Here is a 22102-nt window from a genome sequence, read left to right as displayed (position 1 = left end):
CCAATTACAAAGCTATTCTATAGTCAAAGAGACAGATGATGAGAGCCAGAACTAGCAAAATGACTGTGTAAATGGAGGAAAAAGTACATATATGAAAGGTCCCTCTGGACAATGAAACTAATGTCTGCAACTGATTAGACATATAGGATAAGGGGTATGTGTAAAAGCAAAGAGTCGGTGATGAGGGGGCAGCTTGGTGGCTCAACAAATAGAGAGCCAGGCCCAGAGAAGGGAAGTCCTGGGTTCAAATGTGGTCTCAGACACTTCCTAGCTGTGTGACTGTGGGCAAGTCACTTAACTACCATTGCCTAGCCCTTACTGCTTTTCTGTTTTGGAACCAATAAAAATTATTGATTATAAGATGGAAGATAAGGGTTTTTAAAAAAAGATTCAATGATGATACTGAAGTTTTGACCCTATGTAACTAGAAGGAGGTTCTTCAGCAAAACCAGGGGAATTTAGAGGAAAAGGGAAATAGAGAAATTCAGAAATTTGAAAATGTGTAAGGACCTCTAATTCAAAATGTTTGATTCACCACTGGTAATATAAGACTAGAACTCAGGAGACTAGGGTTAGATATGTAGATCTGAGAGTCATTTGTATAGAAATGATTGTTGAACCCATGGGCTCTAAGTTCATCAAGCTAAATTGAATATAGTAAAAAGTGTCCATGATAGAACCTTAGGGGACAATCAGTGAGTGGACTTGACTTAAATGAAGCTACATCAGAAAAGACTGACAAGTCATCAGACAGGAAGTAGTCTTGAAAACCCAGAGGGGAGAGAGTATCTAATGGGGGAAAAGGCAGTCAATAGTGTGAGAGACTGCAGAGAAGTCAAAAAGGATGAGGACTGAGAAGAGGCCATTTAGTTTTGCAATTAAGAGATTATTGGTTCTGCTCATTTCACTCTACATAATTTCATGTAGATCTTTCCATGTTTCTTCAACTGTTGTGCCATAAGAAATGATGAGCTGGTTAATTTTGGAAAACATGGAGAGATCTACATGAAATTATGGAGAGCAGAATAAGTAGAACCAAGAGAACATTATATACAGCAACACAAATATTGTCTGAAGAATGGCTTGTGTATGTCCACCTCCAAAGAAAGAACTGATAAACAGAAATACTATTGCATTATAAGAAAGGATGAGCTGGCTATTTTTTTAAACCCTTACCTCCTGTCTTAAAATCAATACTGGGTATTGTTTCTAAGGCAGAAGAGTGGTAAGGACTAGGCAATGGGAGTTAAGTGACTTGCCCAGGGTCACATAGCTAGGAAGTATCTGAGGTCAAATTTGAACCCAGGACCTCCCATCTCCACGCCTGACTCTTAATCCACTGAGCCACCCAGCTGCCCCCTGGCTGTTTCTTTTTTAACTTAGAACTACATAGGATAATGATCAGTGAAATGAAAAGAACCAAGAGAGCATCATATATAGCTACAGACTGAATACCTGGAAAACAAATTCTGTGTGTTACCTCCAGAGAATGAAGCTGAAAAATGGAAACATGAAAGACATAATTTATGTATACAAATGTTTCCCAGATGATGCCTTCTATGATGTGGGGAAGGGAAAGAGGGCCTGAGACACTTGTAGATAAATTATATTAATAAAGAAAATGAATGGAAAAAATAGAAATTATGTGTAATGGATAAAACAATTTTGGCTCTCTCTACACACTAACATATCAAGAAACCTAAGGAGATAACAACCCAATGAACTAACAGAAGAGAATGCTAATTTCTAAACTCTAATGCACTCCCTTCCTCACCAGCAACCTCATTTTCAGGGCTGTACCAGGCAACTTGTTGTTTGTAACAGAACTCAATTCAGCCTGACTCCTCTTCTTTGTGCTGCAGAAAACAAAAAGAGAGAAGCTTGCTTTGGCTGGGATGGCAGTGTGGCAGTGTTTTGTGCTACATCAATTCTCATTGAGAGAATTAAGGATCAGAAGGAACTGAAGCAAAATGCCAGTGGGTGTGGGATGATTCTACAAAATTTGAGGGAAAGAGAGCTGGTATTCAGCTGGAGCTAGTTCTAAAATCCCCAAATTCACTTAGGGCAGAAACTGAGGCTGGTGAAATAATAAATTCTCTAGCATGGAAAAGACTCAAATAGCTTTGAAATCCAGCCCACAGGGACATTGCCACCAAAGGGGAAGGAGTCAGAAGTTAGTAATGAGGGGGAAAATTACTAAAGATCTCAGGAGGAAGAAAAAAAACTTGGTTAAAGATCCTGAGTATAAGTAGATAAACTTACAGGGAAGATATTCTTAATGGAAGGGACTATGACCTCCAGATCATCCAAATGAGTCTGAAAATCTAACAACAAATATCTTAAGTCATAGGAAGAAAGGACAAAAGAAAGGAAATGATACATTTATTCAATGCCTACTATGTACCAGGCACTATGCCAATGCATTTTATGTTTAAGTATTCATTTTATCCTCTCACCACGACCCTGTGTTGGAGATGCTATTATTGTCCCAATTTTGCAGTTGAGGAAACAGAGGCAGTTAAAGATTAAATGACTTGCCCAGGATCACACAGCTTGTAATTATTATCTGAGATGGGAGCTGAGCTCAAGGTCTATCCTGACACTAAGTAGTACATTAACAACTGCACCACCTACCTGACACTTTCTCAAAAGGAAATGAATCAACAATTAATGAGGTAAAAGGACCCTGGATTCCAAAGGAGGCATTGAATCTAAAAAAGAATGTTCCCAAATGTTTTTTAAAAAGAAATGTGAATTGTAAAAGCAGCATTAATGACCTATAGAGCAGAAATAATTAGCATAAGAGAAAAACTTGAATTCATGGTAACAAACCTTACAAAGAAACAAAAAAGAGAACAACTGATTTGGATTGCAAATATACAGAAGTGAAGAATAGTTTGGAAGAAGAAAGTAGAAAGTAGTAATATTAAAAGAAAAGATGATCTCTGTATAAGCAACAAAAACATTTATCTAGAAGGCAGGATATATAGAAACAACATCAGGATTATAAATCTCTAAGAACACAGGTCAAAAAACCTGAATGTGATGCATGTTAGTTAAGCTAAGATAGTGGAGAAAGGAATGTTTGTTTAACTTGTCTAAATCCTCTAAACACAAAATAAAAAATAAAATGATTTAAAACAAAGGAAAACAAGAGAGACACATCTTTCTGCAGTAAGAAGGGAGAGTAGCCCAGTTTTTCTGCATCAAGGGGAGCTTGCAGAGCACACACAGGTACAGCCCTGTATTTGCTTCCAAATTGTCTGAGGCAATGAAACAGCAGACAAGGAACAGCCTAAGATCAGCCCTAAAGAGGACTAAAATAAGAAACTTCAAACCCAGAGCAGACTCACTCAAGGCCTCAGGCAACAAAACTAGCAGAAGTGGTGTCAGCCCTACCTCCTTCCATGAGACCTGAAGTAATGAAAAGGTAGTGATGAACAGCCCAAGCCAGACCTTTGCGCTTCTATGTGGCCTGAGTCAATGAGCCCAAAGAGCAGAGAAACTGCCCAACAAAGGAGGAAACAAGGAAACCAAAAGCAGGGGAAGTGGAATCCAGGTATAAAAAATTGCTGCAAGCTTTCTCCCAAGAATTTGACCAGGCCACTCCCTGGAAGTGCACATTGAGAGACTGAAAGACAGATGAACCATCCACTACCCCAAGCACCAGAGAAGGCTCCATTGCAAGCTACCAACAGATAGACAAGGTCATGAGAGGGAAAAAATAATAACTAGTAAAATGAGCAAAAGACAAAGAAAATACTTAACCTTAGAAAGTTATTTTTTGACAGAGAAGATTAAACTATAAACTCAGAAGAAAACAACAATGGCAAAAAAAAAAACATATGAAGCCTCAAAGGAAAGTGAGAAAGGGTGTCAGGCCCCAAAAGACCTCTTTGAAAAAGTTTAAAAGTCAAATAATAAAAGAAATGATAGAAAGATTTAACAACTTGGAAATTAAAATGGGCCAAATGGAAATGGAGTAAAAAAAAAAAAATACAGAAGTTGTTCTAAAGAGTAGAATGGGTCAAATGTTAACAGAAGATCCCCAAAAGAAACCCCTGAAGAAAACAACCCCTTAAAGACTAGAATGGGACAAATGAAAATAAAGCAAAAACAACAAAAACAACACATTGAGCAAAAAACCTGATCATGACACAAGAAAAAAATATAAGAAAAAATAGAAATAGCTTTTAAGAAACTATCAAAGAGGTGATAAAGACCTGAATTAGAGTAATAGCTGTATTTGTTGGGGGGGAGGGGAGTAGATGTACATGAAACAAAATGTTGTGAAGACAGGACAAAATTGAGTAACTTGATGGAATAAGTAGGAAAAGTAAAAAGTCAAGGATGATACAAAAGTAGCAAACCTGGGTAATTAGAAAGATGGTGGTGACTTTGACAGTATTCGAGAAGTTCAAAAGAGTGGTGGAGAGAGATAATGAATTCTATTTTGGACATTTTGAGCTTAAGATTCTGATGGGATAATGTACAATATGAAAGGTCCACTAGGCAGTTCATGATGTCAACACATCAAAAAAGAAAGTAAATAAAAATGTCTATGTAGCAAAGAATTAGAAAGTGAGAGATGCTCATCACTGAAAAATGGCTGAACAAGTTGTGATATATGATTGTAATGGAATACTATTGTGCTATATGAAATGATGAGAATGGCTTCAGAAAAAGTTGGGAAAGTTTATATGAACTGATACAAAGTGAAGGGAGCAGAATCAGGAGAATATTATATACAGTAACAGCAATGTTGTAACAATGATCCATTATGAAAGTCTTAGCTACTCTAATCAATACAAAGATAATTCCAAAGAACCCATGATAGAATATGCTATCCCTCTCCAGAGGAGAATTGATAAACTCTGAATACAGATTGAAAGATACTTTTTTCAACATGATTAATATGGAAATATATTTTGCATAACTTATATAATTGATATCATATTGCTTACCTTCTCAGTGAGTAGAGGAAGGGCTAGAGAGAAGAGGAGAATTTGGAATTTAAAATGTAAAAAGAAGACTTCAAATAATTGTGGAGAGATCTAGATATCTGGATATATAGATCTGAGAGTCATCTGCATAAGATGATCATTGTTCAGACTGGTAACTCTTTAGTATTCTGATTATTTAGGCATATATTAGAGGTTATAACCTTATTTAAATCAGCTGAACATTATTCAAAACAACTAGATGACACAGTAGAATAAGCATTGGATTAGTAGTCAAAAGATTTGGCTTCAAAATCTGGGTCTATCATTTAACAGTTAATAATAATAGCCAACATTCATATGTCACTTTAAGGTTTTCAAATTGGTTTTATATACAAAATACTATTTCTTTTAATCTTTACAACAACCCTGTGAACGTAGAGTCATAGAGAATAAAGTGTTGAACTCAGAATCAGAAAGACCTGAATTCAAATCCTGCCTCAGACACTAACTAGCTGTGTGACTCTGGGAAAATCATTTGACTTCTTTCTGCCTTAGTTTCCTTATCTGTAAAATATACCTGTTTCCCAGTGTTGTTGAGCTAATATATATAAAGTACTTTGTAAACCTTAGAAGAGTTATATAAATATTATCTATTATCCCCATTTTACAGATAACACTATAAACCTACATGAATCACTTATTATCTCTGAGCATCAGATTCTTCATCTTTCTTTAAAATAAAGATATTTATCTTACCTAGCTCACAGGATTATCATAAGGAAAGCCTTTAATAAACTGCAGAATCCTATAAATACATGAGTTATACTCAGGGAAGAGATAGGGGAGGGATAAGTTAAGAGAAGTGGATTTAAATGACAAAAGGATTTTGAGAGGCATTCAAAAGAGCATTGAGCAGGTGGAATAGGATGCAGAAAGGAGAATACAATTGCTATAATACATCTAAATAAAGATAATAATTATTATTATTACTTTACACCTAGTATATTTCATCATCTAGATAAGTTCAATTCCTTGGTCTTTTCACAATTTTAAAGATAGAAAAGATGTGAAATGAGTTATTATCCATAATTATAGCATACCACACACTCATATACCCGTTTATATGTTGTACCAAAACCTTAGCGAAATTTTACTCTGTAGAAGTGCGTGCGTGTGTGCGTGTGTGTGTGTGTGCGTGTGTGTGTGTACTTCATGGTATATAAAGCTCTCTAGGATCATTTAGGAATAAAGGTGCTAGATAAATAGAAAGTGCTGTTTTATACCATTAACTTTGCAATAAAAGTATGTCATTAACTTTCCAACGACAGGCTTAATCTTCCAAATAGCAAGGGTAAAAAGGGTATTCTGCAATCAACATCTTATTTACTTCAAATAAACTCAGCGTTCATGCTTTTCAAGCTTTGCAATCAGTGAGATGCACACCAGATTTGCAGTGATGAGAGTATGTTATCACATTGAAACTTAGGGTTCGCTCCACCAAAAAGCATTTGCCTTGATGGGTGAGGGGATGGGTTTGGGGTTCCGGTGGAGGATAAGGAGACTTGATCAAGGTAAATGGGGAGCAAAACCCAAATGAGTTTCACTTATTTTTGCACTCCAAATCAGGTACAGCTTGAGTCAGCTGAGTCAACTCTTTCCCCATATCACAACAGCCAAATGTTTTAGAAGCTGGTACCAGCTCTGACTCAGACTTGTATGGGGACTAACATGAGTTCTGAGAGGTTGTATCCAATTTATATGGTTTGGAGGATGGTACTCATGACAGGCTGTGCTGTCTAAGGCCAATAGATAGGTGGTGCACTGGATAGAGCTCAGGGTCTGGAGTCAGGAAGACTCGAGTTTGAATTTGGCCTCAGACACTTAACTAGTTGTATAACCTGAGCAAATCACTTAACCTTTGGCTGCCTCAGTGTCCTTAACTTTAAAATGGGGATAATAATAACACCTACCTTCCAGGGTTGTCCTGAGGACCAAATGAGATAACATTTGTAGACTGTTTAGCATAGTATCTGATAATATAAATAATAAAGGCTTCTACCCTCCCACTAAATGTAGATAACAGGATGTTCATGGGCCATGACAAGCCACAGGGTTCTATACATATGTATAATTCCTATGCATATATGGAAATGGAGGAGAGCCTTAAATAACTGTGGCTTCCAGGCTCTTTTCTAGTCCCTGAGAATAAAAGACTACTCCACAGACTAAGAAGCTACCATGGAATAGTGGGAAAAATCACCTGAGTCAGAAATACTATGATTTAAGTTATTCCTATGGAACATACCTAGATGTGTGATATATGTTGTTATTTAATCTCTCAGTAAAGCAGATAACTCTCTAAGACTGTAAAATGTAGTTTAGTTGTAGACCTAAACTAGTTGAGGGAATTTCCTCACAAGTAAGCTCATAAGAGGAATAGAATTCAAAGTATTTAGACCAAACACAACAACAAAGGTGACTGATGATTTGTAATTGTTATCACCCATGAAAGCAATCACTTTGTTGTTTAACAAAACAAAACAAAAACAAAGGTTGCTGTCCAAATCTATTTCCAAGTTTCCCCTTCACAGTGGAATACTAAATAACAATTTGACATATAGTAAGAAAAGAGCTCTAGACTGTGAGTAGGAATATGGAGGAAGGAGACCTAGCCATACCAGATCTCAAACTATACTATAAAAGCAATAATCATCAAAACAATCTGGTACTGGCTAAAAAATAGAGGTGTGGATCAGTGGAATAGGCTAGGTAATCAACATTAATGACCATAGTAACATAGTGCTTGTTAAACCCAAATATCCAAGCTACTGGGGGAAGAACTCCGTATTTGACAAAAACTGCTAGGAAAACTAGAAAATAATATGGTGAAAACTAGGCATAGACCAACATCTTACACCATACACCAAGATAACATCAAAATGGATACTTGATTTAGAAATGATGGGTGAAACTATAAACAAATTAGAGGAGCGCAGAAAAGTTAATCTGCTAAGCTTATGGATAATGGAAGAATTTATAACCAAACAAGACATAGAGAACATAACGAAAAATGAAATGGATAATTTTGATTACATTAAATTAAAAAGGCTTGCACAAATCAACCCAATGCAATCAAAATTAGAAGGAAAACAACAAATAGAGAAGAAATTTTTATAACAAGTGTCTTTGACAAAGACCTCATTTATCAATTGTATAGAGAACTGACTCAAATTAAAAAGAATACAAAGCATTTCCCAAATGATAAATAATCAAAAAATATAAACAGGTAGTTCTCAGATGAAGAAATTTTAAATATCTCTAATGTTATTAAAAATGCTCTAAATCAGTGATGGGCAAACCATTCTCCATGGGCCAGATCCAGACCTTAGTTTGCCCATCACTGACTCAAGTAATTCCTTAATCAATATGCCCCCACTTCTAGATGTAGTGATTAGGGAATTGCATATGGCAGTGATGGGAAAACTATGGCCTGGATCTGGCCCACAGGGAATAGTTTGCCCATCACTGCTCTAAATCATTATTGATTAGAGAAATGTAAATTAACACAATTGTGAGATACCACTTCACATCAAGGTATAGCAATTGTTTCAACCTTGGCAATTGCTGAATAAAACCTATTTGGGTCTAAAACATCACCACATCTATCAGATTGGCTAATATGACCAAAAAGGAAAATGAAAAATTGGAGAGGATGTGAGAAAATCAAGACACTAATTCACTGTTGGGGCAACTGTGAACTAATACAACCATTCTAGAAGAAAATATGGAACTACAAAACTATGCACACCTTTTGACCCAGCAACACCATCACTAGGTCTATATCCCAGAGATGGGGGAAAGGACCTAGTTGTACAAAAATAATTTTAGCAGTTTTTTATAGTGGCAAAGAATTGGAAACTGAGGGAGTGTCCATCGGTTGGGGAATGGCTGAACAATTTGTGGTATGTGGTTGTAATAGAATACTTTGCACCATGAGAAATGATGAGCAGGATCAGTTCAGAAAAATCTGGAAAGACTTACATGAACTGATGCAAAATGAAATGAGCAGAACCAGGAGAAAAGCAATAGAAATATTGTAAGTTGGTCAACTGTGAAGGATTAAACTATTATCAGCAAACCAAGTTTCTAAGTCATGCATAAGGGACTCATTGATGAAAAATTCTACTCAGCCAAAGAAGGAACTGGTGGAGACTCACTGCAGATCAAAGTACATCATCTTTAATGAGTTTTCTAAATTTTATGTGATATATATATATATGTGTATATATATATATCTTTTTGTCATGGCATGGGGAACATGGAAATATATTATAACGTAAAAAAATAACAAAAAAGATAAATAGATAGTACCAGGTGATCTGCCTATATAAATATATATTCTTATATAAGTGAAGGATGTGGACCCAAAAGGAAGAGCTAGAAATGACTAAAGGATTTAAAGCAGTATTAAAAAAATGTTTTGGTGGTACCTTCTAGCTCGAAATCCCTAGACTCTATGATTTTATAGGCAACACTCAAAATAACAAGGGCTTTAGTCATTTCCATAACTCTAACCTCGGAGACTGCAGCCAAAGCACTCTAGTCCTAACCTCAATTAATCTTCTCTCTACATCTAAACTCCACTCATTTTGGGGTCCCCTACTATGGATGATTCCTCAAGGGAAGCAAATTTCTCATCTGTGAGACACACAGTGATCAACCAGTATTCTATAAATGTTTTCTTATGAAGATTTTATGGAGACATCCCCTTACCTTTTCAATAAAGATGCCAAGCTTTTGGAGGCAGCTAGGGGACACAGTGGATAGAGAAGCAGGTTGAAGATGGGAGGTCATTCAAATCTGGCATCAGATGTTTCCTAGCTGTATGACCCTGGGCAAGGTGCTTAACCTCAATTACCTAGCCTTTACCTCTCTTTTGTCTTGGAACCAATACTTAGCATTGATTCTAAGGCAGAGGTAAGGGTTAAAAAAAAGATACTAATTTTTCTGAGTTTATCTCTTTAATCCATTACTCTTCATTTTAATCTCTTTCTCTTCCTCCTACTCTAAGATGAAACCATGTAGTGATTAAGCCATCCCTGGGTTTTGGCTCCCAGCACTGTATTTGCTGGCTATTTGACTTTAGGTTACCAATCTGTCAATCAACAAATATTTATTAAGCACATACTATGTACCAGACACTAAATACACAAAGGCATAAATTAAAGTCTCTGACTTCAAGGAGGTTACACTCTATTGGGAAATAATTACCTTAGGGTTTTTTGGGGGGAAGGCAGCATAAGCAGGGGATGGAAACCCATTAATGGTCATAAGAATTAGTCTTTGAGCTGAAAGACAAATCTCCCTTCTTCTCAGGTCCACAGTTTCCCTCACCTGTAAAGGAGGTGGTGGTGAATTAGATATCAAAGCCCCCATCAGCTTTAAATCCTGTGATGAATCAATGAATGAGTGAGTGAATGAATGAAAAAATATTTATTAAGTGTTGACTAAAAACTAAGGATACAAGTGGCAAAAGGAAGATGGTTCCTACTCTCAAGGAGATCATATTCTAATGGGCGACAGTATAAATAACTAAGTGTTCAATATGTAGCTGTAAAGCAGGTGGTAATGCATCTTTCTTAATGTCCTTTCTACTTAATGTCATTTCCACTAATTATATATGTTTCTATTGTTGAACCACTTGATAGCACCATTTTTTCTTCCTGATATGAGTAGCTATAGCTGCTCAAGAGTCAGGAATTTCAGCCTTTAATAGAAGAAGTTAGTTCACATTTCCAAAACAGTAGTTTCTTGGAATGATAGCTCTTGGGCAGAGCTGGAAGCAGACTGATGGTCTAGGGCAGTGATGGCGAACCTTTTAGAACATTTTAGACACTGTGTGCTGTGCCCCACTCCCCCCACACCCCAGGCCAAGTGCCCCTGCTCCTGCCACCTTGCCCCAGACAGGGGTGGGAAAAAGGGAGGCACTCCACTCAGGGGAAGGAAAAAGTACTTCCATTGGGCTGCTAGGCAGAGGGGTGGGGAGATGTGATGGAGAGGGGGAAGGCTGCAGCTTCACCTGAGTCCCTCCCTTTGCCTTTCTACTAACTCTGGTGGATGACAGCATGAGTACCCACAGAGAAGGCTCTGTATGCCATCTTTGGCACATGTGCCATAGGTTCGCCATCATGGGTCTGGGGACGGTGCTGTTACTCTTTGGTCTCTTGGACTTTTACTTAAAGTTGGTGTTGATGGTGGCAATGAAAGTAAACCTCTTCTCCACAGTGATAGCTCCCTTTGACAATGACTATGGAGCCTTGGCTATAAGAGGGGTCTAGGGCAAGTATAAGCTAGGAAGTATTGCACAAGTCTCAGAGTGCTCTATCCAGTAACCCCTGGAGGGATCAGAAAACTGGAATGTTCCATCAAGTCCCAGGGCAGGTAAGCACACCCACAGAGCTCTGGACCTCCAGGTGGAGAACAGAGGTTGGCAAAGCCTACCAAGAAAGCAACAGCCAGTCTACATACCCTAATGGCTCTGAAAATGTGTGGCAATCTGATATAAACTGTTCCTAATGATCTAAAAGAGCATAGTACATTTCTGTATCCAAAGGGCATGGCAAAGCCAAGGATCTGCCAGCACTTTGTGTATAAGGAGACATCAGTAGAAGGAAGGATCAGCAACAGGGCTAATACCAATGAAAGGCTAATGCATTATCCCATTTTTTGAATATAGGAATGGGTGGAGCCTGTCCTTCACAAAAAGCCTCAAGTCAAGAAGTAAAACTGGAATATGAAAAAAAGAAGATATTAATGATACAGAAAGTGTATACATCTAAGGACACCCAGGACACCAAACTAAAAGAAAAGAATATCTCTACAGCCAGGGCCTCAGATAAAGATATGGTTTGGCCACAATGTCTATTAGGATTCGTGGAAGAGATATCAAACAAATTGGGTTTAAAAAGATTATAAATAAAACAAGAGATCTAAAGGAAAGGATTAGAAAGATAAGTAGCTTAGTATAGGATGTGCAAAATGTTATCCAAGTAATAGGATGTCTAAAAATTAAAATGGACCAAACAGAAATCAGTGATTCCATAAGATAATGAGAAATGCAAGAACAAAATCAAAACACTGAAAGAAAGGTAAAAGATATCTTATTTAAAATAGTTAAGAAAACAAGTCAAGGAGAGATAATCTAAGATTCATCAGACTACCTGAAAGGCATATCCAAAATAGAAGCCTGCATACTATATTTTTAAAAATCATAAATGAAAATCCCTTAGATATTTTTAAATCCAAGGTTAAAGTGAAAACAACAAAGACAATGAGTCTACTAGCTACTTTCTAAAAGAAGGCCTAAAATGAAAATTCTGAGGAATATCATAGTCAAAACCTAAAAGGTGCTACTGGAAAAAGAAGCGCTTAAGTTCCAAGAAACCATAACCAGTATTACATACAACTCAAAAACTACCACTATTATAAAAGAAGAAATTAGAATATGATATTCCAAAATGCAAATAAGAAAGGCTTGTAACCAAGAATAACTCACTTAGCAAAAACCGAGTATAATAATACAAGAAGGCAAATAGATATCTAATCAAATAAGAGTACTTCCAGACATTCATGATAAAAACTGAATAGAATCTTTTAAATGCTAGCATAGAAGTCAAGAGAAGCAGGGAAATACATTGCAGCAACTGGAAGGCATTACACAGTGAGGAAGTGTTTACATTCTAATAGAGAGGGGGAAAAAACCAAATGTCCCCTCAAATCCCTAACGTCTTTAAGATTCATCTAGAAATGTAAATAATATAAGCAGGGGCTAAATTTGTTGTTCTTTGATGAAAATAAATGAGGAAAAGGGAGGGGAGAAAGGTAGGATTCAAAGGATGAAAGGATGTAAAAGGCATAATTGCAATTTTAAATAATTCTGGTGCAGAAAAGATTGGAGCAAAGAATCGGGGAAGACTAAGTTACATGAACTTCAATTTCATATTAACTGACCCAAAGAAGGTTACTAACACACGTTTAATTTGGAAGAACATTAAATTCAACCGGGAAACAGGCAAGAACAAGGGAGGAAGAAAGAGGAAAGGTAGGATTAGGGAAGGATTAATCATAAGCAAAACAAGCTCCAATTTTGGAGGCTGGATAGTGAAGGGGATTCCAAAAGAAAGAATAAAAAATCTGATGGGCAAGGAGGAAAAAAGTACAGTAACATAGATACGTAAGTAGTCTCACTAAAGTTGTGTCTACTTTTTCTTGCTATCTTCTTTGTAAAGAGGGAGGTTCAAACAGAGAAAGGAAACAATATGAGGATATTTTAAAATATTTTAAAAATCATTTTCCTAAATTCGAATCTGGCCTCAGACACTTACTAACTAGGCAAGTCATTTAATTCTGTTTACCTAAGTTGCTCATCTGTTAAATGAGCTGGATAAGGAAATGGCAAACCACTCCAGTATCATAGCTCAGAAAACCTCAAATGGGGTCATGAAGAGTTGAATATGACCAAAATGACTGATCAACAACAACAAAAATACATAATTAACAATCATACCCATTAACATGACTGAGATGAATTCACCAATAAAATATAAAAGGATAGCAGAAAGGATTAGAATGCAAAATTCTAAAATTCTTTAAAAAAAACAACAATGTTGTTTATAAGAAATATATTTAAAAAAACAAACATACAGAGTTTAACTAAAGCTCTAGAGCAGAATTTATTATGTTTCAGTTGAATTCATAAAAGTAGGAGTAGCAATACTCATCTCAGTTAAGGTAGCAATAAAAAATGGACATGATTGAGAGAAACTGGAAAACTGCATTATGATTATAGGCACCACTTAATATGTTAGCACTAAATGACACAGCATCATCAAGGGTTTTTTTACCTTGGAGTCTATGAACCTGTCATACACACATATACACATGTGCACTTGCACACACATATGCTTTGATAATTGTATTTCAATTGGTTTCCTTTTCAATCTTATGTATTTTATTTTTTATCATTTAACAGCATTATTCTGAGAAGAGGATCATAAGATTCACAAGAATGCCTAAGGGTTGACAACTCCCCCCCCCAAATTAAGAACTCTGATATAAGTATTTAAAAGAAAATTTAATCTATTTAAAAAGAGTAATAGTAAAACTTTAACAATTAGGGAGCTCAGTGTACTTAGACAAATCTAACAAAAAGATAAATCAGAAAGTATCTAAAAATAACTAGAATTTTAGAAAATCTAGATGCGATAAGAGTTTTAATGATTACTCAATGGAAATAGAGGCAGATATTTCTCAAGTTCTATATGGCATCTATACAAAAATTGGCCATGTATTAGGAGATAAAATATTTCAAAAACCAATGCAGAAAAGCAGAGCTATTAAATATTTGTTTACCTTTACTGATCAAAATGAAATGAAAATTATATTTAAAAAGGTAAAGAAAGGTTTAAAAATTAGAGACTACTTTGTTATTTGTTACTTTGTTATCTGTTCAGTCCAACTCTTTGTGTCCCAATTTGGGTTTTTCTTGGCAAAGATACTGGAATGGTTTACCATTTCCTTTTCTAGCTCATTTTACAGATGAGGAAAAATTGGGGCAAGCAAGAGGTTTAAGTCACTTAAGTACCCAGGATCACACAACAGCTAGTAAATGTGTGAGATCATATTTGAACTCAAAAGGATAAGTCTTCCTGACTCCAGGCACAGGGAGTCTATCCACTGAGCCACCTAACTGCCCACTGTGTATTTTCTTTATATCCTTATACTATTTCTTCTCCCTCTTTACAAAAAAGGAGGAGAGAAAGAGTTCACAACATTAGTAAAAGTTCTGTGTCTGCTCTACTGTCCTCTTCCCCTTGTCCAGAATTTGATAATAGGTGGGTTTTTTTTATCCCTACTTCATGATCCACCCACCAAAACTGGAAATTGTTTTTCTAGTGACTCTATCATGTATCATGTAAGTTTCAAAATTAATATACACTATATGCAAAGTATTATATTTAATAAGATTTATTAATAATAACTAACATAAAAAGCTAGAGAAAAAAAACAACCTTCCCAGTTGCACATGCAGGAAAAAAAAAGAGCAAGAGAGGAGTTAAAGAACTATATAAACAATAACGTAAAGATTCACATAAACGAAAAGGAAAAAGGAATTTTGGGATGAGGAAAGAATTCTGGGAGATGGATTCCAAGGGTTCAGAATTATTTTCTAATAAATACAATCACCTACCTGCCCGTAGAGACTATTTTAGTTCTAAAAAAATGGTGAGTCAAAGAACAAATCACAGAAGGAAGATAATTCATAAAGGAAACAACAGCCAGGACTAGTGGCACACATTTATGGAGATCTTTTGAATTTGTAAGTTCTGAGTTGCAATGACCAAGCTGATCAGGTTTCTGGACTAAATCAGGCATCAATATATTAAGTCCCAAGGAAGTTGAGAGCCACCAATGTGAGTGTGCCTAAGCAAGGGTGAATGAGCCCAGGTCAGGTTTGTAAGATTTAAATTGATTCAGATTCCAATTATACAGGTCAAAGTTCCTATGTTCATAAATAAGGGAATCAAATTCATTACTGGCCCCCACTCTTCCAGCCTGGGGGAAATAGGAACACCCAGGCTCAAAAAAAAAATGCATCAATGAGACAACTTATAAAAACTTTGGATTTTCAGCCAAAGTAGTCCTTAGAAGAAATTTTCTACAGCTAAACACTTTCATCAATAAAAGAGAAAAAACAAATTAATGAACTGAAAATGCAACTTAAAAAACAATAACACTAAAGAAGCAACTCCCCCCACCAAAAAAAAAAACCTAAACACAATAGCAGAAAATTTGAAACCAAAGAAGAGATTAAGAACAACAAAAAATCCAGAGCTACCATTGAAAAGGATTCCAGCTTTTGCTACTTATTAAGTCATCATCTTGGCTCCGCCCCCAGAGATACTATTCAACAGATAAATAATGAACAATGGATAAAATTCAGGACTGGGAATCAGGGCTATGAGTTCAAATCCAGCCTCAGACACTTACTAGCTGTATGACTATGGGTAAGTTATTTTAGCTAGTCACCTCAGTTTCCTCAGCTGTACAATGGAGATAATAATAGCATCTATTTCACAGGGTTGTGATGAGGATTAACAGAGAAAATATTAGCACAATATCTAGCCCATAGTAGGTACTTAAAAAGATGCTAATTTCCTTCTTTTCCCTTTTAAAAAATAAGATAATCAACTAATCTGATTTTTTAAAAGAAAGGAAAATCAAATTACCAATATCAAAAAGGGGGGGGGGAAGAATTCAGTATAAAGATGAAATAAAGGAAATTATCCAAAATTATTATCCTTAATAATATGCCAATAAAATCAATAGCTTAGATGAAATGGATGAATGCTCACAAAAATATGTAATAGCATATTAACAGAACAAGAAGTAGAGACTTTCAAAAATCTAATTTCAGAAAAAGAATTAAACTATAAATGAACTCCCAAAGAAAAAAAGCCCCAGGCCCAAATGATGGATGCTACCAAACTCTATAACCATGAGTATTGGATCTTGATAGCCAAACTAAAGAAGAAAAACAGAGAAGGAAAACTATAGACCAATATCCCTAATGATCCATGGTGCAAAAATGCTCAATAAAATATTAATACAGAGGCTACAACAACATTTTAAACAATTATTTATGATGGGATTGGATTTATATCTGGAATGCAAGGTTGGTTCAGTATAAGGAAAACTATAAAGGTAATGGACCATATTAATAACAAAATAATTAAAACCACCTGATTATATTAATAGCAGCTGGAAAAGCTTCTGAAAAATCCAATACCAACTTCTATTAAAAATATTAGAAAACATAGGAATAAACAGATCTTTTCTTAACGTGGCAAATGATATCTATTTAAAAGCAAGGGCCACCATTAAATGCAATAGAGAAAAGCCATCCTAAGATCATAGAGCAAGGCTATCCATTGTCACCACTATTATTTGGCATACTACAAATACATGTATATAGAAATAAAAATTGAAAAAAGAAATTGAGAGAATAAGCAAAGGTAAAAAGGAAACAATAAAATCACATTTTGCAGATACTATGCTCTACTTATAGAACCTTAATGATTCACTTAGCAAGATATGAAATTAACCCAAATAAAATCATTATCTCTTTTGTAAACTACTAATAAAATTCAAAAGGAATAGAAAGAAAAATAAACCCCCAAATTTTATTCAAAATAGCTACAGAATACACAAAATATTTCCATCTACCTACTACTAGACACACAAGAACAGTGCATATTTAGAACCACAAAACACCCTTTATAGAAATAACAATAGACAAAGAATCAGAGAAAAATTAATTGCTCATGATTAGGTTATGCCAATACGGTAAAAATGGCAATGCTATTACCAATTCAAATGTTCCATACCAATCAAATTATTCATGAAATATTTTTTAGGGGGCAGCTGGGTAGCTCAGTGGATTGAGAGTCAGGTCTAGAGATGGGAGGTCCTAGGTTCAAATCTGGCCTCAGACACTTCCCAGCTGTGTGACCCGGGGCAAGTCACTTGACCCCCATTGCCCACCCTTACCACTCTTCCACCTATGAGACAATTCATAGAAGTTATGGATTTTAAAAATATATACGTATATTTTTAGAGATACCAAAAAAATAGCAAAATTTATCTGAAGGAAGAGAAGAAACTCAAGAATCTCAAGGAAAATTATTTTTTTTAAAGTGGAAAAGAATTATCTTCTCCACTTGTATATAAAAATGCTCATTTTAAGTGTAGAATTAGAAAACATTTTTTATGATGATGAATCTTATGACTTAAGCAGCTCCATAAATGGTGATTTCACTCACTTCTGTTTTAACTTGAACTCTAATTAGAACTGACCTCATTAAAACACACACACACACACACACACACACATACACACACACATATTTTCTGCCTAAGAATCAATATTAGTTCCAGGGCAAAACGGCAGTAAGGAATAGGCAATTGTGATTAAATCAAGGATCTATGATTTCCTTGATGGGGGAATGTTTTCCACCAAACCAGTCTGTACCTATGACATGATTTAGAGAATTAGTTGAGGTGTTCAGAGACTTAGGAAAAGTATCAGAGGCTAAATTTTTTTTTAACCCTTACCTTCCGTCCTGGAGTCAATACTGTGTATTGGCTCCAAGGCAGAAGAGTGGTAAAGGCTAGGCAATGGGGGTCAAGTGACTTGCCCAGGGTCACACGGCTGGGAAGTATCTGAGGCCAGATTTGAACCTACGACCTCCTGTCTCTAGGCCCCAGAGGCTAAATTTTTAATTCAGATCTTCCTGAATCCAAATCCATCCCTTCCTATACAACTTTACCCTGTATTTTCATTTGTTGTGTTCAAAAAATGGAGAATGATCATGAAAGAAAGAAAGGAGAAAAAAGTAAAAAACTCTGTTGACCAGGGAAGTCAAGACAAATTCTTTTTTTGCTCTTAGAGAGAAAGTGGAGGGCAATGGAAAGTGCATTGGTTTGGGAGTCAGTTTGGGTCCAAATCAGGCTTAGCTGCTGATTGCTTGGCGTGACCTTAGGCAAAGTCATTCACTTGTCTAGGTCCTCAATTTATGCTTTGTGACATGAGGGGTTTGGACTAGACATTCTTTAAGGTCTCTTCCAATTCAAGGTCCTTTTTTCTGTTATGACTTTTTTTTAAAACTCTTACCTTCTATCTTAGGATGGTTTCCAAAGCAGAAGAGCAGTAAGGGCTAGGCAATGGGAGTTAAGTGGCTTGCCCAGGGTCACACAGCTAGGAAGAGTCTGAGGCTAGATTTGAACCTAGAACCTCCTCTCTCTGGGTCTGGCTCTCAATCCACTGAGCCACCTAAGTATCCATTCATGTTACTGCTTTTTGCAAGGTATAGATTTTAAAAACAAAAAAGGTGTAGATTTTCAAAATAAAAAATAAAAAAGTATAGATTTTAAAAATTAAAAATAAAAGATCTTTAAAAATATTTTTTGTTTGTTTTTTATCTTGAACTGAACAGTCACCAAATCAAATCAAATTAAATGGGCATTTCCATATGTTCTAATATATGTGTATATGTATATATGTATGTATGTACATATGCAGCATCACCATAGCAATGTAGAGTGATTGAATTTTTAGCAAATGCCACATATAAACATATTTATCAATATGTAGAAAAACAGTAGAAGTTAGAATAAGAAGATTATTGAAGGCAGAAATATTTCATTTTTGTCTTCATGTTCCCAGAATCTATCAGAGTGCCTGATATGTAATAGCCAAATAATGGATACTTTATTGTCTTAACCCTCAATTTTACAGAAAACTGAAGCCTTGCTCAGAGTCACAGAGATAATAAGTAGCAGAGATGGAATTTGAAGCCCTGGCCTTTTGATTCCAAATAGAATATTCTTTCCATTGCAGCTTTATAATTACTCTTATGACTATTAAAAAAAAAAACACTTACCTTCTGTCTCAGAATTGATGTTAAGTATCACTTCCAAGACAAAATAGTGGTTAATGTTAGGCAAATGAAATTAAGTGATTTGGCCCAGAGTCACATGTCTAGGAAGTGTCTGAGGTCAAATTTGAACCCAGGACCTTCCATCTCCAGGCCTGGCTTTCTATCCCCTGAATCACCTTGCTCCCTCTTTTTTTCTGCCTTAATTACCCTACAAACTCCTTGAAAGACAATGGCATTGTCATTTGTTCATTCATTCATCTATGAAATGAATCATTCATTTATTTCAATTTGGCCAACTTCTCTTTCATCAAAATACTCTGAATATGAGTCCCTTGTGATATGCAAGGAATTCTGGGTTACTTAAGCCTCAAGGCTTTGCCTGCAATAGAATACAAAGTCTACCAGGTCCTACTCCCCAAATTAAAAGGGTTCAAAAGTATAGTCTGAGTTATGAGTTTTTGTCTGGGGACCAAACCAAGTTCTGAAAGAATGATTTACTTTCAAAAGTTGGCCAGGAAATGACTTCTTTTTCCCACAACTCATGAAACTGTCCATTATGATGTGGTAAAAGTGTAGCCCAAATAATAAAGGGAATACCCATTCCAATGAAATCCCCTATATTTTAAAATATCATGGCATTTTTGATGTCCCAATTCCCAACAATGTCCCATTTTTCATCCATTTATTAGAGACATCAAGAAGTCCTTGATATCTAATATAGGCAAAGTTAATTAGGGAAAGGACAAGGGTCAACTGTATTTTTTGCTACCTTTGAATTTACATTAAAACTTCATTTTACATACATCCTCTATTGTATTTCAAAACATTTTTAACAGACTAGAATGGTAGTCACATTGCAGTATCCCTCTAAAAGAGATGCTAGAATTCAGCAGCTTTCTATCTTCATTCTATAAAGTACACATCTTGAGAGTTCCTTAAAAGAATCTGAAGTAGGCCTAGAGACAGGAGGTCCTAGGTTCAAACCCGGCCTGAGCCACTTCCCAGCTGTGTGACCCTGGGCAAGTCACTTGACCCCCATTGCCCACCCTTACCACTCTTCCACCTATGAGACAATACACCGAAGTACAAGGGTTTAAAAAAAAAAAAAAGAATCTGAAGTCCAGAAAGATCTATTTCTTCTAGGTCTATATTCTACTACTTTGAACCTCTGTGTCCTCTCAGAGTGGCATTCCAGGCTGGGGATTTTTTTTTTTAAGTTTTAAGGGCTATTCTAGATTCAGAAAGTTTGAAAATCACTGGCATGGTACTTTGGAAGTATATGTGTGTTTTAAATGCATCATTTCTTTTTTTTTTCCCCCTCAAGAAAATACTTTCTGTAAGTCACAGATCCTTAGTAGCATCTACCTCCATGCATTTATGCAATTCATATGGCCTGTGCCTAGAACTCCCTCTTTGTTCATTTAAATGATTTTGAGTTCTAGAGTTCAGATGTTTCTTCTTCTAGGAAGCCCTCTCTTCACCAACACCCTTTCTCCAACCTCCATGAAAGCAATGTCTTCCTTCTAAAATTTCCCTAGAGCACTTTGGATTGTTCCTACTACATTTCACCTGAAAAGAAGAATATTGGGCTCAATGAAAGGGAAAACTTCCTAACAATTAGAGCTTTCCAAAAGTGGAATGGATTATCTCAACAAGTAGTCTTCAAAAGCCTCTAAAAATTAGCTGAATGACCGTTTGTCAGAGATTTTATTGAACCACAGTTCAAATCTTTTTAGTCTAAAATAAAAAAAGTAGTATTAAATTGTTCATCTGCTTTGCTGGAGTTTTATCCCATTGGGAGTTACTCATGCCAAGAGGGCAGCAAGATTGCACAATGGCTAGTGGCCCAAGCTTGGAATCAAGAGGACTCATCTTCTTTCTGGGTTCAAATCTGCCCTCAAACACTTACTAGCTGTGTGACCTGGGCAAGTCACTTAACCTTGTTTTCCTTAGTTCCTCATCTTTAAAAATGAGCTGGAGATGGCAAACCACTCCAATATCTTTGCCAAGAAAGCCACAAATGGGATGATGAAGAGTCTGAAACAACTGAACAACAAAATATCCCGGATATCACAAGTCTCCATTTAAAAAAAAAAGGCACTTAATAAAAAGATTAGAGAACTCCTGAGATTCCCTTCTGAATCTGAAATTCCATATCATACTAATATGATATACTAATGGGGAGATGTTACATCCTCTACTAGACTATAAAACCTTTTGAGGGCAGAGATCATGATTTGTTTTTCATCTTTTCATTCGCAGTGCAAAACACACTACATGTCCGTGTCTAATAAACTCAATAAAATTATACTATTGAACTAGAGGGGCTGGGAACCCAGAAGGAAAAACCAAATATGGTAGCAGTTTTCACTCCAGATAGGAAAAAAAGAGAGAAATCCTCCCTTAACACAAGTCTTTAAATCTAACTTGGCTCCTGGTACAAGTCTATATTAGCAGAAGAAAACAATTTACAGACATGTGAAGGGTAATAGGCAATAAACGGCATGTGTTCATAAATCCCAGGAAGACAAATTTGATTACAGAGTATGTTTTTTCATAGAGTTACAACATAAGCAGACAGAGGATGAAGGAGATGTCATATATTGTAGTTTTAGTTAAGCATTTGACACCGAATCTCATGAAATCTCACTCCAAACATTT

The 22102-nt window shown here is 35.9% G+C and overlaps 1 protein-coding gene across 2 annotated transcripts in view; it reads right to left on the bottom strand.

Moving 5' to 3' along the window:
- The window catches only part of CBY2 (chibby family member 2), a 35752-nt gene that overhangs the window by 4780 nt on the left and 8870 nt on the right, over positions 1-22102 (bottom strand). The window contains exon 3 of one of the 2 annotated variants that reach the window (XM_044667444.1): positions 10215-10337. The exons of the other annotated variant lie outside the window; for it this stretch is intronic. Within the exon in view, the coding sequence (XP_044523379.1) occupies positions 10215-10337 (123 nt within the window). The remainder of the gene's footprint in view (positions 1-10214; positions 10338-22102) is intronic. 2 annotated transcript variants of the gene reach the window in all.

This window comes from Gracilinanus agilis, chromosome 3 (genome assembly GCF_016433145.1).
Source record: "Gracilinanus agilis isolate LMUSP501 chromosome 3, AgileGrace, whole genome shotgun sequence".
Lineage (NCBI taxonomy): Eukaryota > Metazoa > Chordata > Mammalia > Didelphimorphia > Didelphidae > Gracilinanus > Gracilinanus agilis.
The sequence above is the reverse complement of the archived record's forward strand: the minus strand, read 5'-3'. Positions and strand labels throughout refer to the sequence as shown.